The 26,547-nt window shown below is 47.3% G+C and overlaps 1 protein-coding gene across 10 annotated transcripts in view; it reads left to right on the top strand.

Annotated features, from left to right (window-relative positions):
• Positions 1–26,547, top strand: part of LOC122571907 (putative uncharacterized protein DDB_G0271606) — a 106,077-nt gene that overhangs the window by 42,538 nt on the left and 36,992 nt on the right. Inside the window, exon 1 of one of the 10 annotated variants that reach the window (XM_043736219.1) lies at positions 8,500–8,679. The exons of 8 other annotated variants lie outside the window; for them this stretch is intronic. In XM_043736219.1, the coding sequence (XP_043592154.1) occupies positions 8,623–8,679 (57 nt within the window). In that variant the 5' untranslated portion in view covers positions 8,500–8,622. Of the gene's footprint in view, positions 1–8,499; positions 8,680–26,547 lie in introns of those variants that run through there. One more of the 10 variants, XM_043736216.1, reaches the window with a different exon arrangement.

Below are 26,547 nucleotides of genomic sequence, written 5' to 3'. Positions count from 1 at the left end.
GCAGTTACAAGGAGTTTCCACCGAGGTACAAGAATTGGAATTACAGTCTGATTTCTTCGTTAACGCGGCAAGATAAATCACCGAAACAGAAGCATAGTCGAACTAGATAGGTAGATTAGGAAAGGTGACAAGGTATAAACGGCGAGTTAACGCCCGCGGAGAAAGGAACGGGACCAAAGAGCACGCGAGTAACTTCACGTCTATAATCATGGTTCGCCGGTATCTCGGTGGGAAGTTTTACGAGGCGAGATACTAATACGCTTTTAGGTCGATATGGAAAGATATTACAGGCATTCGCAACAGATGCTTATCGTTCACGGTTCGTGTTTAATCGTGGACCCGATCGATCCCGATAACGAGAGAAATTACAGGTTGCTCGCGGCTGCATGCGTGGATACAGAGGTGTACTCTCGAAAACAGTTCTATCGAAACTTGGTAATCATCGAAACTTGAACGATTAACTACATTTGGTCCGTTGCAAACGACCAGTAACACAGCGCGTGCTTTTGTCAACGCGAAGCGCAATTGCAAATGTAGCTGGCATTCGTCAAACTTTGGCGTAATCGATGCCTGGCTGTGCCGACTACACAAACGGATTTCGCGTTAATTGGATAAAAGATGCCCGGTTAATTGGCCGGTCCCCTACCGCGAACCAAACCACGAGGAAACAATCGGTTAGCTGGAAATTCGGATCGTTTCGTTGATTTAAATAGTCCTTTCCGAATCGATTTTCCCAGCTATTTCGTACCAGGGGAATTATTCTATCGACGAAACGCACAGCTTCGAAACCTAACGCGAACTAACCGCTCTTTTCGTGTTTCTTTTTTTTCTTTTTCTCTCTTTTCGTCGATAGCTTCTGTCGCTTCTGTCGTTCGTCAAAAGCCCGTTAAGATGAAGTAGACGCGGCGGCACGTATCGATGTTCGTAGCCTCGAGGATGCTTCGGAGAACGCGTCCAAAGCCATCCACGTAAAAAAGCCACATTTCGTCAATGAGACGTATCTGGCCTCCGGATGATAAGGGCAAACGCGTGGAAATCGATTTCTCTGGGGCTTTATCGCGTCATTCCGCGGCGATCTTTCAACGACACCTACTAAAGAACGAAATCTATATCCATTGATCGTCGAACGGATCCATAGAAATTGGCTTGGCTCGAGACGGAGGTAGACGCCGATGTCTATAGCCCAGGGTTGTGGCGATTGCGTGCTGTTGTTGTCGTTCCATCGTCACGTTCCTATAGTAACCACAGGCCATTGTTCAATAAACGCTGAATTATGAGTCAGTCCTTGTATGTAGCCGCCGGTCGAACTCTGTGTGACGCGCGTGTTCGTGACGAAGCGCCAGGACCTTTTTTCTCTTCAACAGGGGTGGCCACGTTCAACGAATCAGGTGTTTCGTCAGAAGTTCGTGTTTGCTTTGGAACTTCGACCGACACCATCGTCGAGACGAACGAGAACGGCGAATTTTACCGACGTTCTCTCATATTATTTTTGCTCCGTGGTCGCGGTTACGCGATCGATCCTACGTTGCATCGGTTTTGAACAAACGGAGCGCGATAGTCGAGCATAGGCGGACGCGGGTTCTTCTTTGTCCGCGAAAAGACGCCAGGAAATCGGGTACTGATTAAAGGAATCAAGGTAAAGGCCGGGTCGAGCTTCAGGCCACGTATTTAAATATCAAATGCTCGCTTGAAATGTAGGTCGTAGAAATACTCGCCCCATTGTTTCGCTCTCAGCCACTCAAGAATTATCTTCACCGAGGGGGAGGAGTTTGTGGACTAGGAAGCAGAGGCAGAGCATAACTGGGAAATAATAATATTTAACTTACTCGCAATATAATTTCATTGCGGGGAAACTAGGTTCCCAATTCCCGCCGGCCTCGAACGAAATTTCAGTCGATAGAATTAGAGATCGCTCGTCTGTTCCGGCTGGTGAAAAATCACGATACGTTCGGGAATTCTTCCGTGACGTTTAGCAACTAAAAAGCGAGTGACGCGCGAGTTCACTTTCGTTTTCCCGCGAGTGCACGAACGTCCGTCACGAAACGTCGATTCGTCGACGACGCCCAAAACGCCATTAGATTCACTTTCTTTCCCATTCTCTGCGCAACGTCACGAGATCGTAAAGTTCTGGGGAAATCCACGAGAGGAAAAGAGAATAATCATCGTCGATCTCGAGGAAGAATACGGTATCCGACCGGTTTGTTTATTTTTCACGGCGAAAACGAACTGAGAATACGAGAGCATCGACTTAAACCATACACAAAGGTCCTATTTTTTTTCCACGCTGCAATCAACGTGGCTCTGTTTCGTGTCACGACAGTGCCGAAGACTGGTGTGGTCCGAAGACTCTTGTTCGTCCAGACCCGCTGCGGCACCTGCTGCGAGTAACGAGCGTTTGTCTGCCCGTGAATGCTCTGTTTCCTGTTAAGAAAAAAAAGCGGACGAAAGAAAAAGAAGTAAATGACTGTCAAGTTTGGTCGATCGCTCACGACGGCACAGCATTGTGTCGCGGACCGCGAGTAATTAAAAAACACGCATTTCCACGGGGCGAACGGAAGCAGAAAGAACGCGGGAATAAAATGTTTCTTGTCAAGTAGCGAGAGAACAGAAACAGAGAGAGAGAGAGAGAGAGAAAGAGAGGGAAAGAGAGAGAGAGAGAGAGAGAAAGAGAAAGAGAAAGAGAGAAGCTGAGAGCGACAACCGGTCGTTTAAACGGTTCGGGACGCTGCGTTCGTTCGTTTCCCATTAATTTATCAATCAACGTTGGCCGCGGGCCTGAACCTCGCAATCTGCCGATAATAAAATATTTCCCATTCCCTATCGACCAATGGGCCCGCGTTTCGGGCTAACAGATTCGAACGGCGGAACGTTTCATTGGAGCTGGGATTCGATATGGGCTTCCTCGACGCTCTTGGTACGAGTGCAATTATCTTAATGATTTCAGTCAGTGGGTTTAATTAACCGAACGGTTCGGCGCTCGGCGTAGATACATCCACATTTCGGAATTACGTGGATCTCATTGGGAGATTATCTTTCAGCCGCATCTAACTGTGAGTTTCGTTCGGCGCGCGACACTCGTCTACCCGAGTCCCCTGACGAAACTATTTAACGACGTCGCGATCGACGGGTTAAGGAGTTCGGTCGGTCGTTCTAGCGACGCGGCTTAAATTAAACGCCGAACAACTTTCCCCTGTTCACGACGGAAGCCACCGCCATCGTAACAGCGTGGACGACCGAGAACGACCTGTGATCGCTCTTCGAACGTCCTAAACGATTATGGATGACGCGCGTTTTTGTGTCCCGACTTTCCTTGCAATTTGTGCTCCGAGTAGCACGGAGAATCACTTTCTCTCTTTCTCTCTCTCTCTCTCTCTCTCTCTCTCTCTCTCTTGTCGAGAGTGGCCCGTTTCCCTCAAAGTTTTTTCATAGAATACTCAGACGAGGATCGCGTCTTCCTCGCTTTTCCGATCGATCCTCTCGTTCTGTTGCTCGTCCTACGAAAATCGATTTTGACATAGTTGAAGCGGCATAGTTACACAGGCAGAAATGATAACGAAAGCAACAGCAACGCGGTTAATACGCAAACCGCAGAGCCACGTAACCGGCTCGACGATATTTCGAGTTTATTTCGCTCGTCGGTGGTTTCTCGCGCGGTAAAAACGACGTAACGAGGCAACGGCTCGCTTTTGGTCGAAGGGACACGCTCGTGAATGCCGTTATCGGATTACCGTGCGGTCGCCTGCTAAAATATTCCCTGGAAATAATCGCATAGAATCGACCGATAATTACCGATTACATATCGTCCCCTGGATCCGATCAAGTACTGCTAACGACATAAAGAGTCGTGAAATTCGATTATCGCAAAAGTATTTACGTTCGAATACCCGTGCATACTCGTTATAATCGTGCTATTTCGTAAAATTAAATCACCGAACGGAGACTTCCAAGTTATTATAGAATATTTCGAACGCAAGACCGGCACCGGCACCATTTCAGCGCGAATATTACGCGCTGCACGTATCGGGAAGTTTCGTTAATTAGTTGGCGAGAATTTCGAAATGCGACCCAATTTTCACGCGAGCCAGAGTTGCACGCGGGCGTAGAGACTTATCTCTCGTCTGGAAGACGAAAGATCGCGTTGAAAGACGGTCGTGGAATCGGGCGAAACGAAATTATGACGTTTCCACGAGCCAGGAATTCGACGGAGGAAGGAAACGTGATCATTTTCACTCGCTCAATTACACGCTTCCATCTTCCCACGTCAATCGGCGAGCACGCACGAGCTTCCAGCCCTGCGTGAAGCCTTCGATCCAAGGTTCTTCCCAACCGACTACGTCGAGATCCGACAGATCAGCGAACTAGATCTCGAAGAGATGTTACGCGATTCCGAGATCCTCGAAAAACGATAAACACGAAACTGTCTTCATTGCGCATGGAAACAGATATGGTTGTATAGTCGTGGTAAACCAGAGACGAGTGCGATTGTGGGAAAGAGCTACGAGAGCAGAAGGTCTGTTTTCCTTCGACTTTGGAAATTAGGGGACCCGGTCGAGGGTCCTAGAAACTCCTTTGTTTAAGGAATACTCGTGGAACGCGTTTCGAGTGTCGTGGGATAGCTTTCACCGTACATTATCGTCCCTTTTTCCAAGAAATCCTCCGAGTAGAATGCAATTCGGCTTCAATCAACTCTCTTCAATTTTGATAATTACCTCTCCGTCCCATTTTTGGAACGGTCCAATTACAATCAGCGATGAAGTATGTATAGAGTCGATCAATGGAGGCATCAAAAAGGCCGGGGAACACAAAGAGCAACGTAAAAACTGGTGGAGCAGAAATTGCTGGAAAAACATCACCGACCCAATTGCCGGACGAGTAAATTTGATAACGATTTTCAAGAGCGATCCACCTTTCTCCGGGAGAATCGCTCGCCCGCGCGTTATCGAGTCACGATCCACGTCTTTCCTCGATCCCATCGATTTCGTTCTTGTTACCGCGATTAATGGCATATCTCCCGTGTACGATACGAGCGAAACACTTATGTAAATAACTCGTATCGATAGGAGCGCGTCGAGTGGAGGTGGAGCTGGTTCCGTTGACATTTGCGCACCATTCATTATCCAGGCAAGCTAACTAGCATAACCTGTCTCTGGTCGCTGGTCTCGTCGTAAAACTGGGTCAGAGGAAAGAAAATTCCTGGAAATTCTTCTTACTGCGTTACCTGTTTTTTCGGTTTTCTCTCGGACGGGTGCTATGAGAGTTGCGCGAAGGAAATGATAAAATTTCTTCTCCGATGTCGAATAGTTGCTCGTTCCTTAGCCATGATTCACGAAACAATGAATACGCCGAGTCGAGAAGCCAATTAATCAGCGTGTACCTACTTAATTTTACGAAAGGGAATTTACGCTCGCGCGATCGTATCAACCGTACTTCATACAAACCAACTTCCACTGTATTACTTCTAAAATAAATCGCGGCCGTACTATGGCAGCGAGCTGCAGCGCTGAACACGAGAAAAGTTATGCGAGATCTTCTAAAATAAACCAAGAACAAACGAAGCAGCGCGATGACGCGGTGTGGTTTGAATCGCGATCGGAGGATAGACGCAAGCGAACCTCGTTAAAATAATATTCACTGAACGAACTTAGCCTGTATTCGACTGTCGTGTATGCTCGTCACGGCGGAAAATTTCGTTTCGGCGAGCCTTTAACGCAACGTTACTTTTTTTATCGTTTCACGCGCATTTTTGTACGGTGCACAGCGGGTCGAACAACGGCGGAAAACACGGTCGCGCGGTTCAGGAGAAAGGTACGGACAGATTGCGCGAAATTTCATTGCGCGCCCGGTAAAAATATTAGCTGTCGGCTTTTCGGATCCGGCTGGCCGAATCCGCTTTCCCCGATCCATTCGATAATAAACGGTCGACAAAGCAATAAGCCGCTCGAAATCGTTATACAGATATAATCGAGCTTTGTGTACTCGTTGTTGGCGTAATGTAACTGACTGAAAATTTGCCTGTACTACGCGGATCGCTTACAATACGAGCATCGACAAATAGACGAGCGTTTTGTTAACAGTTCGCTCCAAAAACCTGCGCTTCTCCGTCGAAAAAACAACGACAAAAGAAACTGAAAGGAACCGAGGGATAGAATTCCGAGTGAAAAAAGAGTGCTCTTTAAGAAAGTATAAGTCCCGGTGATTAAAGCTCGGTCCTTAAAAGATTAAAGAGTCTTAAAACCGGTAACCTGACCGCGTATAAACCACCTAGCTACGACACAGCTTGCAGACACGCGTTCTAGTCGAACGGTTTGATAGAAAACCCGTAGAATTACCTTGGTTTTCTCCATTTCGAACGTCATTTAGATTGCTTGAATTATTCATTGGATTACGTGGGCCGAGAAGGTGGTCGACTTTGATGGAACACGCGGGATTTTTTTTTTTTTTAATCGAAGGAAGACCTCGGAGTCGCTTCGGAACAACGAAAACGAACGGGAAACACGGCGCGGCGCGACGAGTCGCGTTCAGACCGGAAGCTCCGTAATTGGAGAGGACTAACGCGAGTGTTGGCCTCGAAGGCGTTGTTTAAACTCCGTGGTGCGACAAAGTTCACGTTGGAAATTGCGCAATCGCTGCGACAATGCGAAGAACGCGATTCCAGTTAACGAACCTGCAGCTCTCTCCTGGTCTCTCCCACGAACTCGCCTGGCACATTGTCGATTAAACGAACCTGCCGGGCTTCGCCACAAAGTTTCAAAGCTTCCTCGAGTCGATCGAATCAATCTCACGGCAGATTTTCGCACCCTGGTCACGGCAACCGGTTACATTCTTGCTTAACACCTTCCTTCACCATTGTTTCCTCTTATTCCCTCGCGTAAAAAAACCGTGAATCATCGTGCGTAGTCGTCACGCGCTTTACAACTTACGACGGATTGTTCAGCGAAATCAAGGAGTTGCTTTCGAGTTTAGGTGGCCGGGTTTATTTAGATTTTGGAGGCTCGTGGCTGGCGTAGCGCGAGATCGATCGTCTTTCGTATCAAGTTGCACGTGTTTAGAGACAAGAGGGAGGACTATAGAGGGACGTATGTTACCCTTACAACGCATCATTATGCAGGCCAATCCGACAGCATCGGGATTTGAGCAGCCGAATTATGGAGCGCGTTAGGTGATTGGAATACGTGCGTCATAACGTAGAACCCAGATGTCTGCAGTCTCGGCTATTATGCGTGGAATTCGTTCACCGTCTCCCCGCGCATTGTACGACGTTTCGATTTTTACAGCCACGAGTATTTTCGTTCCGCCGACTCGAACTTGCACGAGATGCAGTTTTAATTATCCACGCTTTTCAATTGCATGCGCGATCGCATGATTTACGGTTACATAGATATACGAGAACAAAAAGGAAACGTTCGGAAAGATTTATTCAAATCGGAAGTTGCAATTGAATAATTCCATCGAACAAAGGCGGTACTCCGTAAAAATTGGCCAACTTTACTTGGAGACTTTCGTAAATAATTCATATCCACCGTGAATAATATACAGGGTTGCAAGCGAACCGTTATTTTTATCCGTTGAGTCGAGATGCTCGTTCGAGATCCAGTTTCACCGAGATGCTACGTTTTTCTCAAGAACCAAGGGAATTACACGACAGGAGAACCGAGGACGTACGTGTAATTAACCGTAGCGTGTACGGAATGATAGTCTACTGGCCGGAACCATCCGTTTCGCGTCTGTTTTCTTATCGGCTTTTTTCTTCGACGTCGGCCAACGAACAGAAAGATCCCCTAAATTGGGGTAAGAAGTATCTTCTCCACGAGATCTCTGCGATATAATGGCTATGAAAGTTGAAATAGCGTCCCGTTAAGTAATAGATAGTAAATATACATATATATATACACACCGCGAAGCTCGTTCACAGATTTCATAACCCAAATATCTCCAGCTACTATCGTCCATAATGGAGATGGCTTAAATAATTCGCACGATACGATTAACAGTGTCCGAAGAGCAGTTGGGCGTTCCCAGCTCTCCAACAAATCTACGAACAATGTATATCGCTGCAACATCGCGGAAGAATCGAGTTAATCCTAGACAAGCCGAAAAATCAACATCCCGAAACGCGCTCGATGGAACGTAGCACGCGCGTTGTCCTGCCGGACGCGAATCGGCGCGCAAATCGAATTACGCGAGGCGTTTCTGTCCGCGCAGAGGTTTATGGCTGAGTCTATCGTACTGTCGGGCATAATATGCAGCTGGTGGAGGTAATTCGTGTGTCCCGGGGATCCGATGAAGATCCTAATCAATTTAATTCCGTTTCTGTCCACGCATCCCCCGTGAAAGTTGCCGGCTAGCCGGCAAGGGAGTGCGCCGCGCTCGACGCATTTCGGTGGTCGGCCGAATACCGCCGAATACCGAAGTCGAACAGAGCCGAACGGAGCCGAACAGAGTCGAGCTCGGCGATGAGCGCGGCTCGACACTCGCGGCGGCCGCAAAGCCACGCAGTTGGTCGACGAGCGCGGCACGGTGTATTAGCGGACCGGTTTCCTCTCTTTCCTTTATCTCTCTTCTCTTAGTCGCGCGTCCTTCGAGCTCTTTGCCAGCCTCGTGACAGCTGTTCAGCCGGCTCCGATGATCCGCGAGACGATCCACGGCATACGAGGCAGGAGCGGGCTGCAATGGTTCACAGTAAGCCAATCATTCACGGTTTTGATTTCGACACGTTAGCGATGCGCGAACGCGACACGCGCGGTGTTTCTCCCCAGAGGGGGTGGTTTTTAGGTATCCGAGGCTTTCGAGAGACTGCGTGAGATCGCCAGTGTAATTTGTACGGATGATATAGGTCGGCTACTTTTCCGTGGTCCGGTCGTGTCGCGAAACTGGCGATAAGGCCGAGTCGATGCTATCGCTCGGAGAACGATAATTCAATGGCTATTGTCCGTGTTCTACTACGTGTGTAATGCATATGTACCAAGAGGTTTTGTACCTGTAGAGCAGAGCTAACAATATCGCGGCTTTATTTCACGGGCGGATACAACGTGACCGTTTTGTATGCATACGCTCTCGCGTTTAAGCATTCGCTCTCTTTCTTCGTCGAATGCGTTTCTCTCGCTCTGACTACCCCTTTCCGCCTATGTACTTTCACGACATTTAATTACCTTGCCAACGCACACAGAAACTCTACATCCATCCAAACTTTTCAGTTTGCGATTTCTAGCTGTCCTATATTTTCCCCTAACTTGCTCGCAGCTACCAATGTTATTACTGCTAAATACGCTTTAAGCTCGAAAGCCTCGGATCTCGTAGTCGCGGCTGTAATACACCGAAGCACGAGTTTCGCGCAAACCTTACTCACCGTCTAAACGGCTATGAAACACGAAAGTAACCGAAAACTAGGAGAGACTGTTACGTTTTAACCGATGAACGGCTCTGGGAAGGATTCGCGAGGGGTGACTTACGACAAAAACTTGCCCCATGGTTCTGTTAGTCGTCATGGTTCTGTTAGGTCAGGGTCATTGGTAATGAACGAGTTTTCTCTTCCACACGCGAATGGCCATCCGATATTTTTATTTCATGCGATATCCATTACGTAGAAACGGTGTCTAAAGAAGAAACGACGAGCGATCTTCGTCGAAGATCGGAATACCGAGCTCGTTGTTGGTCATTGGCCTGGTCGAAAGTAGCTTAATTTAATCTTCTTTCGGGTTGCTTAAAATCGATGAATCGATCGAGAAAGCCTTTTAATCGTGATCATGAAAAGGTGTTAATAAAAGGGAGTCCCGATAGCGAGTCGGGCAAACCTTTAATAGATGACCTACGGGCTACGGCGAATAGGAATATCAAATTTTCAAGAGATAAAGGCTAGAAAGGCCGATCGTGCCGGTTTAAAACGTCAGAACGTTATTTAGATCCCGATATATACGATGAACGGTGTGGCCCGTGCCTCGATTCCGTTCTCACGTTCACCATCTTCCCCAGGAATTTTCCTAATCTTCCTCCTCTTCTGGGCAGATAAGATCTTCGTTTATGGTCTCTGGACACGTTCGGTGCTCGATTAATCTTCGATTTAAAGTCCAATAGATTACACGAAAGTCTCCGCGGCGAATTAACCGAAACAGGCGACACTGAAATTATCATCTTCGATTCGCTTTTGTATGTTGGAAAGGACGATGACGATGTAGATCGATATTCTTACGGAGCTGTTTCGATATCGTCGAGTCGTAGCTTGAACCTAATATGGAAAGGCGCGAGATCGATCTGACAAGGTGACTTTGTCGTGTTTCTTGCGCATTTTTCCATTGCCAGTTGACGAGTTTCTATGCTCCACATGGTACCGTGATAAGAACGTACGGCAAAGGTTCTACAAGAGGCAAGGCGAGCCTCGTTTCACGGTTAACAATCTTGTAACGTCTCTCGAGGAAAAATAGTGGGAGCCATTGGAAGTCGTCGGTCTGCCAAGCTTGGCCGCCGATTCCTCTAAATGCAATTACTCGAGCAGTTAATCTTCCAAATCGATCCGTCGGTCCTCCAAGGATCGAATTTCTTTCTCCTCTTTTCGGCTCTGTCGTTCCCAACGTAAATTAGGTCATATATTTTTGTACCCGACATTCAAAGGGAAGTTTTTAAATTCTTTATTCAACAGATTCTCGTATTCGTTCGCGTAGCCACGGCGCGTTCCGCGTGAACGTGTCGAGGTTCGCGTATTGCTGCGACTAAAAATTCGCCTGTTCTCCGATCCAATTACGGCGACGTTGGAGCGAAATTCTTCGCTTTATTGCTAGAAACGATTCTTCGTTTGCGACCCAAGTTTTTTTTACCAAACTTCGATAAGCCTTCGTTGTCGCTAGAAAATAGACACGGTTTCCTCCGGGAGGCGTGTAATCGAAAGTTCACCGTCTCCTCTGTAACGTTGTAACGCGGAAGTTTAATAGAATCGACGAAGGAGAGCGTCGGGTTCTGTTTTCGAAAGTCGACGTGTTCTTTCGACGTCACGAGGGCTGGGCACTCGGATCGTTAATTAAAATTCTCGGCTTTTTCTCGCGCGATATGGAACAACATTACGCGCGGACCAGCCCCCGCCCGAATCACCTAATTTCACGCGCCACGGAAATTAAGCGAGCTCGCGATTCGCCGCATTTTCAACTTCTCCCGGCAGAATGCATCGCGTAACGAAGAAAACGCTGAAAGCGTTTCTTTCGCCCACCATTCCCCGGTTATTTGCCTCCCAGGCCGCGTTTTCTTTCCGCCCTTCCGCCACATTAACCGCGACAACCGAGTGGTAATTGCGCAACGCGATACCAACGCCGGATAACAATTATCCGAGAAAGCGAATTTCACAATTGAATATTCTTCTCGGGGATTAATCCTTCCTTCTTAGGGCTTATCGAGTCTCGAGGGCCACTCGTTCCCCTCGACAGTCCGAGGCGGCCAGTTTAAGGCCGCATTAAAGAGATTAGTTCGCGTCCAAGAGAGCCAACCTACGCTCTCTCTCTCTCTCTCTCTCTCTCTCTCTCTCTCTCTCTCTCTCCTTCTTTCGCTTCCTCGGTCTCTTTTGCTATCGGTAATTCGAAAATCCCAGCGTCCCTTTACCCTGGAGGCGACCGTTCCTCTTACTTATCGCCCTAACGAACCAAGATGAGAACTCTCGTCCCCGTTGAAAGCCGAAAATCGTGTTTGTCCAGCGGACGGAGCGCACTTCTCTTCGCCGGCGCTCTGATTCGCCATCGTTGCACGAATTCGGTAGTATCCGGCGGCGGTAGCAAATCCAATAAACTTTGGGAAACCTCGATGAACGATACGATAGGTTCTGGGAAGAATTCACAAGCTCGTGAGTCTTTTCTCGAAGAAAATTCCCGGTTTATGGGGGATGGAGTTATTATCGGGTTAATTAATGGGCAAGCGGAACTTCCTCGTTACGGATTGCTCCCTTACGTAGCCTGCGATTGTTTAGAGACACGAGTTCGCAAAGTTTCAACGAAAAGAGCAAACGTGGAAGCTCCGAATCGGGACCACGTTCTCGATAACCGGTTTTACGAGGGTGTAAAATCTCGTCGCGAAAGCACCCAATTCCTAGAGTTGGCTCGATGGAAGCTCCTGAAAATTCCTGCTCGCGTCGAGGCCGAAAGTAAAGGGGAACATCTTCTCCGTGGTATCCTTTTCCTTGTTTCTTGCAGACGAAGTTGATCTCCGAAACATCGCCGCGGTAACAAAGATAAATAAATTAACGTGAACGAGGGAACGTTGGAGTGTGCAGGATGAGAGCGAACGCGAGAATTTCATTTTCCGTGGGCCAGGAAATATCGAGCGATGTTACTTGGTCTTTTGTTTTCCGACGGGCTCGTATTCAACAACGTGCCTCTCGACCGAAATACAATTTGCCATAAAAGCTTTCCGTTCGCCGTTTACCGAATGACAAACCTTGTCGTCGCTTCTCACGTGATTTCCGAAACGTTTCGTTACAACAGCGTTTTCATGCGCGTTCATGGCGTAGCTATCCGAGAGGATGGTGTTTCGTACGTTGAATAAACTTGGACTTTGAGACGTCCGGTTTACATGCAATTCTCTCGTTTATTCCATCGAAAGTGGGTCGTTTCGTTTTAGCGCAACGTCGGTGTATTTTATCTTTTTCATCCGCGTAGCTTATTCAAAATATTATATTGCCGGCGAAGGGAGGTGAATTTAAAAATACAAAACACCGTCGGAGTAGATACAACAAAAGCACCGTTGCCAGCCGGATTCTCCCAAAACGGCGCAGCAACAACGAAGCACGAGCCAGCTCGAAAACGCGATTAATCATCCGGTCCTCTTTGCACGCAAACTCTAACCAACCCTTCACCATTCGCAGCGGTATCGCCGTTTCTAACGTACGTACATGGCAACAGCCCGGCAAGAAACTAAACTTCGATACCACCGCCGATACCAACCTCTGAAATATACATTCGATGTATCCAGAAATCAAACAGAAGTCTATCGAAATCAAATCGTTCTTTGACGAATACTCGTGCGATCGGCTCGATATCTCTCCAAGGAGGCTGGAAGAAGTTTCTTGCGGCGAGAAACGGACAGAAGAACAGAATCGTCGAGATGGTTTATTCGAGGTTCTCGATGATAAATCGAAGCCACGATCGACGAATGTTTCGCGAGCACGGCCGGTTGCGAGGGGCCGCTTTTAGTCGATGGTTTTATCTGTCTATTGTTCGTTGGTCCGCGAATAAACCGCTCACGCATCTGCTCGACGGTGCAAATAGATGGAAATTCGCCGGAGAACGAGGCATTTTTCTTTTTTATAAAGAACAGGATCGGCGACGATAACGATAGATTTATCGGGCCACGGACTCATAAACGACGCGTTACCAGTCGCCGCGAATAAAAACCTGTTGAGTTCCGGTGGAAATGCGAAGATCCTTCGGCTATTGTTCTCCGCAGGCTGAACACGTCATTTCGCTCGAATTTCGTCGCACTGCCATTGTTTTCTCCGCTAACGATTCCGCGGTTTTACACGCAAATCCACGTGAATCGTGGAATCAATAGACACGTTCACCTTCTTTTTTTCGCGACTCGGCAATTCCGAGTTGTCCGGCTGTAACGAAGATACCAGAGTAACTTCGCAATGTATCAGCTTTTGTTCGACGAAAGCACGATTTTAAGAAGTAACCTACTCGAAGTTGTAAATTTGCATTTAAATATTCCAGCGAAGTTTCATCGATTAGTTAGCTCGGTTTCCACGGCCCAAGCTTAACGTCGTCGTTTGTAACTGGTCCAAAATATGGCCGGTCTAAACTAGAGTATCCTTTTACGCGTCGTCCTTCCTCGTTAACATCGACGTCCTCCTTTTCGCACCTGCTAGCCTCAACGACCGCGTAACCGTAAATTCATTGCGTCGTTGATTTCAACTTAGCTTCGAGGCTTCAAAAACCTACGGTAATTATGTACTGGGCCCTTAACAAATGTAATTAATGCTCGTGTACCATTTTTTGCACCAGCGGGACTTCTTTCGCCTTGTCGTTTCTTTATTTCTTTCTTTTTTTCTTTTTTTCAAGCTTAAAAAAAACTTTGCGACACGATTGCTCGGTGTACAATGCAGTTCGTTATGCATACCATTACGATCGCGGAGTGCAACGGTATTCATTACCAGATCCATCGGGTTTTTCCACGAGGACGAGCCAGCTCGGGGCAAAAAAATCGTATCACACGTACGCCAAGCTTTTTCCCGTAATTAAATCACGGCTGCGTCGGGTGCTAATTAACCAGCGACAACTTTCTTAACTCGCCGCCTGTCCATTACGCGAAAATGCAGCATATCAATTTGCTCGCTTATTCTTCGACGAGGCTACTGTTCACGCTTCGACTTTCCAGCGTACAGGGATTTAAAATTAACAAATTATCGTCCCCTTACGGTAGAATCTAGTTATCAAAATTTAGTAAAATCTAGTAAGATGTAGTATTATCTAAAGATATCGTCTTTGTCTTCCAACTATCTTCGCTAAACCGATTCGACGATTTGAAACGAGCGAAGCTTTAGTCCCACGAGCTTCGTAGAATCAACTTCTATCAGACTCACATACCTTGTACAAGTTTTACACGGGAAAAGAAACTTTCATTTTCTCGGGCGAAACGAATTGTTCCGAGTGTCTTGGGTATCGGCCAAACAGCTTCCAAAGCAACAAGGAACTCCGGGTGTACGATTACACGCGACCGACCCTACGGTTTATAGCCAATTTTCGCACGCGACACGTCCACTTTCGTTCTACCCTTTTTCTAGCTATTTCACCGCTCGATAAACGATCAGCTGTTTCGTCGCGAATTCCAGAGAATTCGCCAATGAACCGTCGATTACATCGAATCCGACGATCGTTACCGCCACTCACCGCGTCGCTTACGCGTCGACGATAACCGCGACGGGAGCAGAGGCTCAACGAGAATCCTCCAATTTCCATAAATCGCGACCACCCTCGCGAAACGTAGACGCGCTGTCTGAGAGAGCAATTTGCGTAACCGTCTGCGAAAGTTACGAGTCAGCTTACACCCTGTCACTCTGTCCGGCTGACTGCTGCCCGTTTTCCCTCTCTGGCTCGCGTCCATTTGTCAACGACCGGCCACGCGAGCCGCGCTATCTTCCACCGCGCCATGGTGTCTCGATTTTCGCGGTATTTTTCGCACGAGTCTTTTTGTCGCGAGTCTGTCTTCTCCGATGAGTGTATCGCGTTTCTCGTGCAATAAAATATCGAACGAAGATTGGAAAGAGAGACGCGTGGACGAAAATCAAAGCAAATGAGATTCTCGTAACACGAAAAGGCGTTTGCTCTTTGTCGAAGACAATGCTACTTTAGCTATAACGCGTGGAGTAGCTATAACGCGCGGCAGCTGTGGTTAAATCCATCGGCGTGTCGGTACGGGGAAGAAACGTATTTTCTAGAGCATTGCCTCGCGGAATGATACGGCTGTTACTCAAAAGACGTGCAGCATCGCGAGCAAGATATATAATGGCGCGTGATCTATAACTCTCGGATAAAGCATCTGGAAAGCGTCGGTACATTGCTGGTAACGACGCCATCTTTTATCTCGTGTCATTTCGACGTAACGATGATCGAGGATCGGTTGGAACGGTCGCATTTATTCGTAGACACGCTCTTTCAGAGCTAGTTCATTTGCTCGATCCAGCTCCAAATTTCAAGATACGAGGACGAGTATTCGCGAGAAATCGATCCAGATAATCCAGTCTTCGGTCCCAGGCTACTGACTCTGTTTCTCTTCTCAAGTACGTACAACTTCCACTTTCTTCGGTTCTTCTAGACTACCTCCAACGGGCACTGTCGCCGTCTGACAAATGTCCACGGCGGCAGGAAGGCGGCAGCTCGAATCGAGCGGAAAATATAGCAAAGTATCGGCCGATCGACCGAGACAAAGCGTCTTCCGCGTAGCTTCTACGCGGAGACAACAGCAGCTGCGGATCTCAGTAACGGTACACGCGCGTGTTCAACGTACGACGCGTGCAAATCGCCGATCTTCGATCGACGTCTCCACGTGGAATCGGTTACAACCTTATTTCCCGTGCTCTTACGGGAAATCGTATTCCGAAACGTTGCAGCTGTTACCGACGCGACGATCGTTAGAATTTTTCCACCAAAGCTACCTCGACTATGGCTTCGTCGATTTCGACCAATATGAAACTCGAGACGGAGCGTCGAGCGCGCTCGATGGAAAATTGGAACGATGTTTCGCGAACGTGGTCTGTTGACCGACCGCTTAGGGGCGAATTACAAACACTCGATTCGAGATCCGTGGAACTGTCGCCGACAGAGGGTCGCTTTGTTTTTCCATCCGACCCTCGACGAGGGAAAGTCGTGCTGCAAGGTTCCATGGAATTTTTGGAGTCACCGGCCATAGAGAAAATTTGGGTCGATTGGCTGCTGCCGATTCAAAGTTGGCGTTTTTCGACGACAACCTGCGACCAAGTTCCTTCCAATTCGTTTTTCCGATGAAAGTTGAAGCATGTTGAAGCGAATGGGGAACTCTGATGTTTGAAATTTTAATGAAAAAGGACGTCGTGATTTCGATATAGAGGATCGGAATTTTTTACCAGATATTCGATCCCCCGCTCGTAGTAAATTTTCCCTTATCGATGATTACGTCGCCGATCGGCTTGCTTCTACCGGCAAAGCTCCAAGCGTTCGTCGCGTTATCGGTAGCTGGCGTTCGTCGAGTCAAACTTTCGACGCGTGGTAGCATGCCGCGGTGAAGTTGCAAGGGAATAGGACGGACAGCTTCGTTTCCTAAACGTCCCGGCCGGATAGCAGGAAAAAGGGCACGGAAGGGAACGTCACGTAGGCTTGAAACTCAATTTCATCGGTGCCGCTGCATGCATCGAGTGGTTATATTTTCTTTCGGGTCGATCGACGTCTCGGAACAATCGGCGTCCCAGCTGGTCGATTGTTACACGTAGCCTTGGAAAATCCACGTTTCTCCGCTGCTGTATCCGCCGGAAAAATGATGAATACGTTGCACGCGAGACGAATATCGATCGCCTAGTCTTTTAATAAGATCGACTTTCTGGTTTGTCTCGTCTTCGAGAGAACGTGACTACGTTCCCACTGAGATTTATACGATTCGTCATTGCGCTCGTGAATCGACTCTTGCTTGGTAGCGTAGTTTAACAACGATCTCTGTAGCAGACGTACGGTAATACAGCGATAGTTACAAGATACTTGCTAGTTAAAAGGAAAATTACTTGATATTCCGGAAGAAAATCATCCTCTAAACGTTGAGGCCGTAGGTCGAGTGTTTATTTTTCACGCGATTCAAAGGATTCTCGGTTGCATCTTCGCTGTGAAAAAATCCGTAGTATCGAGGACGTGTGTCAAACGCAGTGAAATTATCAGTGAGAGTATCAGCGTGGAGTGGAGTTCGTGGTCGATGCACGAAAAATCGATAGTTCCCACCAAATAAATTTATCAGCACGCCATCAAATTGCTGTCGCATTTCGTTCTCTGAAATAATATCTCGAAATATACATTTTTAACGAGTAGTGACGAGCTGAAAACTCCACGACGTGGTACTGTGCGCTAGGAAAATAGGAGAAATTCGCGAGGTGTCCCGGTAACGGAAGCGAAAAAGGTGGAAACACAGCTCTGTGCTCCTGTGTTCTAGTTAACGTATCACGAACTCTCCTCGTGTCCGACACGTACTCGCCTTATTTCGTTCGCTCAACGGGAAAAATACTTCGATAAGAAACGCGCGATTCATCGCGACTAAACGATCAAATCCCATCTAACAGTTTCATCCTTTTTTCTTTTCTTCGCTTCCATTTATGGAGCAAGAGGTGTAATGTTTGCGATATAGCGACATCCTAAATCAAAGCATCGAGTAACTGGCGCGATGCGATGAAATTTACGACGTTCGAACGTTTTGCAATTCATTTTTAGAGATGTACCGACTGGTTGTCGACTAATTGGTTAAACAAAAAAAAAAACGCGTCGTGATTTTTCAATGTATTTTCGCGCAAAATTGACGCGTGTATGTGTATGTGTATGTCTGTGCACAGAGACAGCGACGTTGTCACGATACTCAAACGACGTGCGAACCGATTTGCAGACAGATAGCGATTTAACTTGACTTTTCTGTGTTACCATTGGAATTCCTCTTTCGAAAACGCGCTATTTCAGCATTTTTAATTCCTCGTATCCTCCCTCCCATTGCACGTTGTACCTTCGGAAGGTAGAACGAGGCCTCGGTGCTGCTACGTGGGGATGCGCGCCAAGGTGGTGCAATTTACACCCCTGTGGAATATTCGAGAAGATACGAGTTGTGAAACCGTTAGATTGTCTCGTTGCGTGACCATTTGGAAACTCCAAGGTTTATGACAAGGTCTCTACTATTGAGCCAAGGAGAAGCGCTGCGATGACGTTAAAAATACATAGTACTGTAAGTCCGTTAAAATAACCCACGTACTATCTGAGCGCTGGCACGCAGATGCTCGTAGCGTTAAAATTCAGTTTCTCAAAAATGGCGATTGTTCTTGACCGTGGCATAAGGCTGGCCTAACGGAACTCTTCGTTACATCGCGTTATAACATTCAACAGAAATAGATTTTCTCTTCTTTACCGATATATATATATATTCAACATAGCCGAATACTGTTGTTTATCTCGATTAACTTTCAATATTTCGTAAGACGTTTTACTCAGATTTCTATGCATTCGAATGTATAAACTTAGAAATCGAATACGATTCCCTTGCGTTGAAGTGGTCACCACTTCTAAGAAAATTCTACATCTGGTCTTTTTAGTCTTCTCGTAGTTTTTTTTTTTTTTTAGTAATAAATTAATTTGAATGGAAAAGAGAAAGGCGGCTGGCAAATGTATTTGTAAAGACATTGACGAAGTCAAGGTTCAGATATTTACGACAAGAGTTGGGAAAATATTGGGAGATAATTGTTTGTAAGGATGTAGAGTTTTAGGGAGGGTGTTGAAGGTCACCACTTCTAAGAAAACCCTACATCTGATCTGTTTAGCTTTCTAAAGCACCGAAGCCATCGACAGAGGATAGACAAAAGACTGGGACGAAGGCAGAACATAAACAGTCGACAGGCGACGTTGGCTTCGGCATTTTCAGTTATAGGGTAACACTGTTAGCGTGCGGATCTGGACCAGCTCAAATTATTATTTCATACTTGTACTTTCACTTCCGTATTTAAAATATATTTTCCTACCTTATAATTTATCCACGCGTCTCTCTCTTTATACATCTAATAACCTCAACACCTTGTCTCTTAATTCTTTACGAGCGCCGGGATATCGGAAGCTGGTTTACACTTGTGACTAGCCGTTGACCAAGTAGCTGACGGAAACAGCGTCCGTCCTGTGGTCAGTCAGCGGTCGGTAGTGGTCACTTTCTCCAAAATCATTTCTAGCCAACTACCTAACTTCCGTGAACGTGCATGGTCGTTGCCTTTCCAGTTTCACGCACTACCGCGTCCACTCTGGATCAATAGTACGAAATAATCTATGATCTACCAGCTTCTCTTTGATATCACCGTCATCGAGGCAGCCAATCAGGATGAAGCGGATTCGGAGCTCCGGTGGACGCGAAAAGGATTTTCCAGGAGGAATTTCCGTGATAAAAAGCGAGGAACATCGACGAGCGAGTTCCATTGAGCGCGAAACATTTGCGACAAGAAATGGTGCAAGTAAGAAGGATTTCAGCGATATTAAAAAAATGTTTATCGCAGAAACATCAAAGAAGGGATTGTAATGAAAGGACGTAACGCAAGTGTACTTAAAAAACAAATTGAAACAGCCGAAAGAGATGAAACGGATAGAAGAGACAGAAACGGCAAAGAGCAACAGAAGGGAACACCATCGATCGAAGCGCAACCTGATAGAACTATAAAAAGAAAAGAAAGACATCGTTGATAAATGAAAATTCTGAGACTTTCTAGCACGAAACCGACATCGATATCTCCCAACTTTCAAACACGTCTATACATATGTCAGAAATCTGAGTATGGCAGCTTTTAGGTGGAACGGGTTCGAGCTACAAAGTTGTCAATGCGAAAGTACGACACGATGCAAACTATGCATGATCTGTAGTCTGCAACCTGGAGGTGGTTTTCTTATCCGCAGTTTCTTCTGCCGAGGAAAATAAGGAACGACGATCGAACCATTAAACCAAAGCTTCCCTTTTCACGGTCATAAATAAGGGTAGCTGTCGAAGTGTCGCTGCATTATCAGGGTATCTGTTCCCCGTGGTCGGACCGCGACGATTCATCACGATTTTATTCCATGCTTTCTAAGAGTCGTGCAACGCCTCGAACCTCACGTTCCTGCTTGACTTTGGAGTTGTCCGAGGCGGGATTTATCGAGATTTTTCGATCGTTCTTTTACCGATTGTTCGTTTGAACGGATACTCCGCCATTATCTTAAGAAGGTCACGAAATTAATCTGGTTTATAGCGACAGGAAAGTAGAGAACGGTGAAACCGTTGGCTCTAGGAGTCGGTTCGAGGAACGTCTTACGGTCACGGAACATAATCTGGAATGTCTGACAGACGGAGATGTACACCCTACGTGTCTAACTACAAAGGGCAGCGTGCAGAGCAAACTGTTCTCGATTACGACACTGGTTGAAAAAGTTAAAAAGAGGTGTGGAGTAAATAGATGGAAGACAGCGTCGCGGAACCTCTGTCGTTTTACACACAAAGGCTGCGTCGCCCCCGTGGCATTGTCCGCGTTCGAGGTGGAGCTCATCTCCACCTTCGAACCCGCGTCGCGTGTTCTCTTTTTTCCACTGTCTCACGCCGGCCTCGGGAACAATCGGTGACACTTTGAACTGCATGAAGAGGCGCGAGCAGCGTTACAAAGCCCGCTGAAACCAACGAATGAACGAACGAAAGAAAGGAGAAGGTAGAATGGCACTGTTCTTCCTCCAGCTTTCCACACGAAAAAAAGGAAGACTTTTCCCTCGTTGTTGTTGTTGTTGTCGTTGCTAGCAGGCAATGGCCACAAAGTGTCCGCTTGTATTTTTTTAGCACACCTTGTTGTCCGCGAAGAGAGAAACAAACTCGTGAGTCGAAACAGCAAAACGGTGTTGTTGTTTCGCGAGTGGTAAAGCTACTCCGCCCTTTTTCGCTGGCAAGCGCTCGAGAACCAGTGGATTCGCGTTTCACCGAGAAAGCACTGGATCAGCGGGTCTCGTGTTTCGTTAATCGGTTAACGCTGCATCCGTGGGATAGCAGAGCAACGCGGAGATTAACGCAACCGAAGAACGGAAGAGGCGATCGAGAAGAGAGCAGAGGGCTTGGAGAGCCACGAGACGAGACGTGGGTTCGAATCGGAAGACGCTACCTGTTACACGCCATTTCCTCGCCGTTATTAGCGATACAGACAGAGGAACATGCGATTTATAGCTGAAAGGATTTATAGCTGCAGATGGTGAATTATATCGTAACCGTTAAGTTGCAGGCCACGGTTCACGGAATCGGCGAACGCTTTTAAGAATTTACCTCGCGGTTTCTGCCGCGTCTCTCGTTCCATCCTCTCTCCGCCTCTTTGCTTTCATCTTCGTGTCTCTACCTCTGGTTTAAATAATTCTACGAAACCAGGTACTCGCGTGTCGCCTTGCGGAGAAAGAAAGGAGAATATTAGTTTTTTAGACACCGAAGGTTGGAGGGTTTAGCCGGCTAAAAAAGAAGAATGGAAATTGGACGAGAAACCGATGCATTCTTAATCTTCGAGCAGAGCTCGGCGAACTTATGAATTTAAATCATCTCCCCACCGACGGCTCGTTTCTAAGCGGGTACTTCCGAGGTGGCGAGAAAAATAGTCGTATCATCGATCCCTGTCTCGGTGCGCATTCATCATCGGTCAGTTCTACCCGCGCCGAGACGCGGCTGCTCGCGTCTGCTGAAAGATTGAGGCAGGTCCTGCCGGTTCCAACGAGAGTGAAAACGAACCCCTTCTCACATTGTCCATCTTCGATCCATTTTAAACTGCGAGCTTCTTCCACAAATATCTCCAGTGGTTTACTCTACTTTTTCCAAACGAATGTTCTCCTTTGAAATGTGATCAATTAGAACCTCTACTATCGACGCGACATCGTCACCATAGGTTTCCGTTGCTGTAAAACGGGACTCGTGTTTCTTCCTCGAAGCGTCTCGAGATCGGTTAACGAGCATATAACGGAAACGACCCCACTTTGAGTTAGATACTCGCACGGAGTTGAGCCTCCACTTCGGATTACTTATTTAAGCAACGACCTTTCCCTTTTCCATCTGTGCCGTCAATCGACAGGCATCGATCAGATTCTTCGTCTTTCATCGAACGCCTTGTCCGTTTTAAATTCTTTACTCCGACTGGATATCAAATATTTAACAGGGGCTGCTGCAAAGCGACGACGCGATCGCAACGCGAAATAACGAGGCCCCTGTCGATGACTGGTGAATATTTGACGATAAACAGCGACGGCATTCGCGTGCAACGATTAATGCGCCGATGGCTGAGAATCCGGAGCTCGTTTGCATTTCACAGGGGTTGTATAATAATTCCAATATACCGGTCGATGATCGTAATTGAACGGCCTCTCGAGAAAAAGGATATTCAGCAGTCTTCCCCGCAGTCTACCTATTCGAGGACTACTTCATCCGCAGACGAGAGGACGCGTTCCAATTGTGGTTTTTACAGAGATCTCGCGGAGACCGATCTCGTACGATAATGATATCGATCGGGTATTTTATTTAATGCCAGGTGTCCGTGAAATTTTCAGAATGTCGTCCGACTTGATTAAACCGCGACCATCGAGAACTCTCCTCCTCTCTTTTATCTATCCAGTCACCGATCTAAATGACATCCTTTCTCCATAACGAACACCTTTCACGCCGCTTTGCAAACAAAAACGATAATTTTTCGCTCGTTTAAATATTTTCTTTAGCCACTCTTATCTGGTGTGTCATCGAGGTCCCGTGATGGTTTTATTTCGCCCGGCGTCTCTTGCGTCCCCGATTCGACCCAGCCGAGCGTCCATTAGCCGAATTAACGAAGAAACACGAGCGTGTTTTGCGCGAGAGGACGCTTTTGATAGCAGGGCGTTGGTTTTTCCGTAAATACGCGGGAAATATTTCGACGAGCACGCCAGTTTCGTGTCTCTCCGGCTGTTTCATCGACCGCGGCTGGCGTTCCCTGTTGCAAAATCGTTGCAAACTGCGGTACAAGCTCTCTAGTCGTCGTCGATTCTGCGTAACCTATGATTATTCGAAGCGTGCACAGGCATCACCGTCCCACGGATTATCATTTCTATTGGGGTGAACCGCGAGAGTGCTTGCTCTGTCAGTTTTCCGCTAAATCGTGTACACACGTTGTGCAAACAGGACCGCGTTCTACGATATCCCATTTTCGGCGAACACTCGGAACGCGCTCTACCGTATCGTAGAACAAAAAAGATCCTCCGTTTCAGGAAATCCACGGCTTAAGTCGAGACTTTATTTGTCATACGTGGAAACGAATGAGAAAACAGCGTGGAAATTGCCGAGTTCTCAGCTGCCAGGCTTTTAGGGCGTCTACTATCCTGCCCGATCTTAATTAACTTCGATCTATTTGGTCGGTCGTGGTGGTTCGCTCGCGTCTGCAATATCCTGGCAATATTCGTGACCCTTTCACCGGAATCCATCCTCGGCGATGGATCGAGCGGACGCCACGAACCTGCTGCTCGCATTCACGAGCCTAAAACGGACGATAATCGGGATGCACGTGGAAGGTATTCGCGTTTACAGTCCCCAAGTTCGTAATGGACGCGTGCGGGGGAGAGCGAACGGGCGAAACGCCGACGTTATCGCGACGAGATAACGTATTCACGTCGATGAATATTCAGGGAACGGGGGCAAATTTTGCGAACGCCTCCGTGTCGATTTCGTGTCATGCTCGGCTATGTGTACGGGGCTTAAGCTCCATCGTATGTCGAGCTATTTAGACCGCGACAGGCTCGGGAACGTGTCGTGGCAAGACGATAACGTTGCATAAGGCTGAGCGAGCGGGATCGACCGCTCCGACGATCGGGACAGTAGCTTCTGTTTCGTGCAAGTGGGAAAATTTGGTGAATCGTGTTCGAAATAAAAATTATCTCTCGCGATCTCTATGTCTCGCGATAGGAAAGTAGAAGAATTTTATTTATAAAAGCTGCGAATTTATAAGTCGCATCGCGTGTTTTTCGCAAATCGTCAGAAATTCTGAAATGACGATGATATATTGTGTCCATATCGATTTGGATCAAGTTGAACGTTTCGATCTTAATGAGAAACACGTTTAGATGTCTCTCATGTACGGGACCGAGACGAGAGGTAGTAATTTCTCGAAAGATAGGGCTCGGATCTCGAAGCTGTGAGGGAAGTGTACGCGAGTTATCTTCCGGAACATGGCGCGACGCCATCTTCTCCGTGACGTTCAGACGAAAGTGGATGAAACCGTGGGTCGTTGGTTTATCGAACTATCGAATCGACCTCTCTCCAATCAGCTCGGCCGCTTGAGATTCAGCAGCGATAGCCGCGAATATCGGATCGAAAGAGTAGCTTCTCTCGTCTAGTTTCGCGATAAGAAAGCGATTAACGATTCTAGAGCGTATCATCGATTCCGTCGAAAGCCCTTCGCGTATTAATGCTCCGCTTCTTCTTCTCTCTCGTTTATAAAAAAAAGAGCGTTCTTGTCTCGAAAAGAATCCCTCGAACGTTTTAAATAGGTTCGAAGAAACGCGATGCCAAAGTTGGACAAAGATCTGGCGCAAATTAACAGCACCGAGTCACCGAGCGTCGAGGAATTGGAAAAGAAAGCCTCTCTCTCTCTCTCTCTTTCTCTCTCTCTCGTCGGAGTTAATTTCCAAGAATCTCGGTACGATACTTGAGAAACAATCTACTAGGTCACGAAGGCCTCCGAGGTAATCGAAGATCGAAATAAACCACTTCTGTTTCTTAGTTTCTCGCGGGCTGATTTTTGTTGCGTGCTTCCTGCTTTCCTCGAAGCGATATCGGCAGAAAATGAGAACGCGCGTCAAAGAATGGAACGGAAAAGAAAATTAGGTGCAGACTATGAATTACCGGTACAGAGAATCTGCCGCATGTTTATACGCGTACGATACTCGTTAATCGACATTCGAGCCAAGCATAATATAACCCGGCAAAATCAAGCTCTGCATGATTAATTTAGCGTAACAGCTTGGTGGGGTGGGACTCGACCATGTAAGTAACGTATATACTCGGTGCGCCAGTAAAAACATCCCCTCGAAACTCCATCCAAAGACAACTTAGGTTTCCGTGTTATAACAAACCGACTGCCAATTCCGCGTTCTCTTGCCTACAAAGCCAAACCTCTCTGCCACTCGAAACATGTAGTTTGAAGGAATCTCGGGACACACCCCTGTTAACGCGAAAATTCATTTATCGACGAGAGCTCGAACGAGCTTAGTCGGAGGCCGCAGGCGTCGATCCGTGGAAATACTTTCATTCCCGCGGTGACACGCGTCTCGAGCAGAGGGGCCTGTAATCACGTCCCGATTTTTCCCCTCGAGTCAGCCGCAAATTAAATAAGACAAACCCCGTTAGGGGAGCGTTCGCTCTCTGTCATATGGTAGATTCGCTTCTTCTCGCTCCGCGCGTTTCTCGCCACGCAACAGGCCTTCGGATACGTCGTGAGTGTGGCCTGTGGCAGACGTTCGAACAGTCTTTGGCGCGTTTTTAGGTCGTAAGGTTCGAGGACGATACGCTTCTTCGTCGTTCTTTCGTTTATTTTTAAAGAAACGACTATAGATCGACGGGATACCGAGACGGTGTTGCTTAATCGTTTCCGATTCCTCCTCGTTCCCATTGTTTCTCGAATGCACGAACAGCCGCCATCGCTTCCCTCGATCGATTTCGGATACGGCTAAACTCGAGTTACGCGCCGCTAAATTTCCACTCGGCCGGAGGATCCGTCCTCTCGGAAGCGTAGATTCCTCGCTCCTCTCTGTACTCGCTATGTTTTCCAAATTTGACTATGCGAGAACGAGAGTGGAATGTGGGATTGGGCGGTTGAAAAATATCCGATTGATCGGGGTTTGATTAACGAGCGCGGAATTGGACGAGTGCGCGGTAAACGATTTCAGGTTTATTTCCCATTTTCGATACCACCCCTGAAACCATCTCTCTTCCTATGTCTCTTGATCAAAGCACGCTGTTCCTTTCGCTCGTAACTTTAATCCACGCCACTAATCGGATCCGCGGAACAGACGGGAAAAATCAAAGGAACGCCGTTCGCAGAACACCCTTTTCATCCGAAGGAACACAATTTTCGTCACGAGGCCAGTTTTCAGTAACGTCGACCTGTTTGAACGCTTGTAATAGAATAAAGGGAGAAGCAGAGTGTTCCCGGGGCAGGGACAGACTGACCTAATGAAAAATTTACGATCAAGCATTCTCTGAGAAGAAACGGGAGAAAGAGGAAGTAAAGCCTGGTGAATACAACCCCCCTGTTTCCTCCCCTCTTCCGACGCTTTTACTCAACGCGAAAGACACTGGAAAGTGGTCGCTCTAGCATTTTCAACC

This window comes from Bombus pyrosoma, linkage group LG10, assembly GCF_014825855.1.
Source record: "Bombus pyrosoma isolate SC7728 linkage group LG10, ASM1482585v1, whole genome shotgun sequence".
Lineage (NCBI taxonomy): Eukaryota > Metazoa > Arthropoda > Insecta > Hymenoptera > Apidae > Bombus > Bombus pyrosoma.
This window is presented reverse-complemented; position numbering and strand designations above follow the sequence as displayed.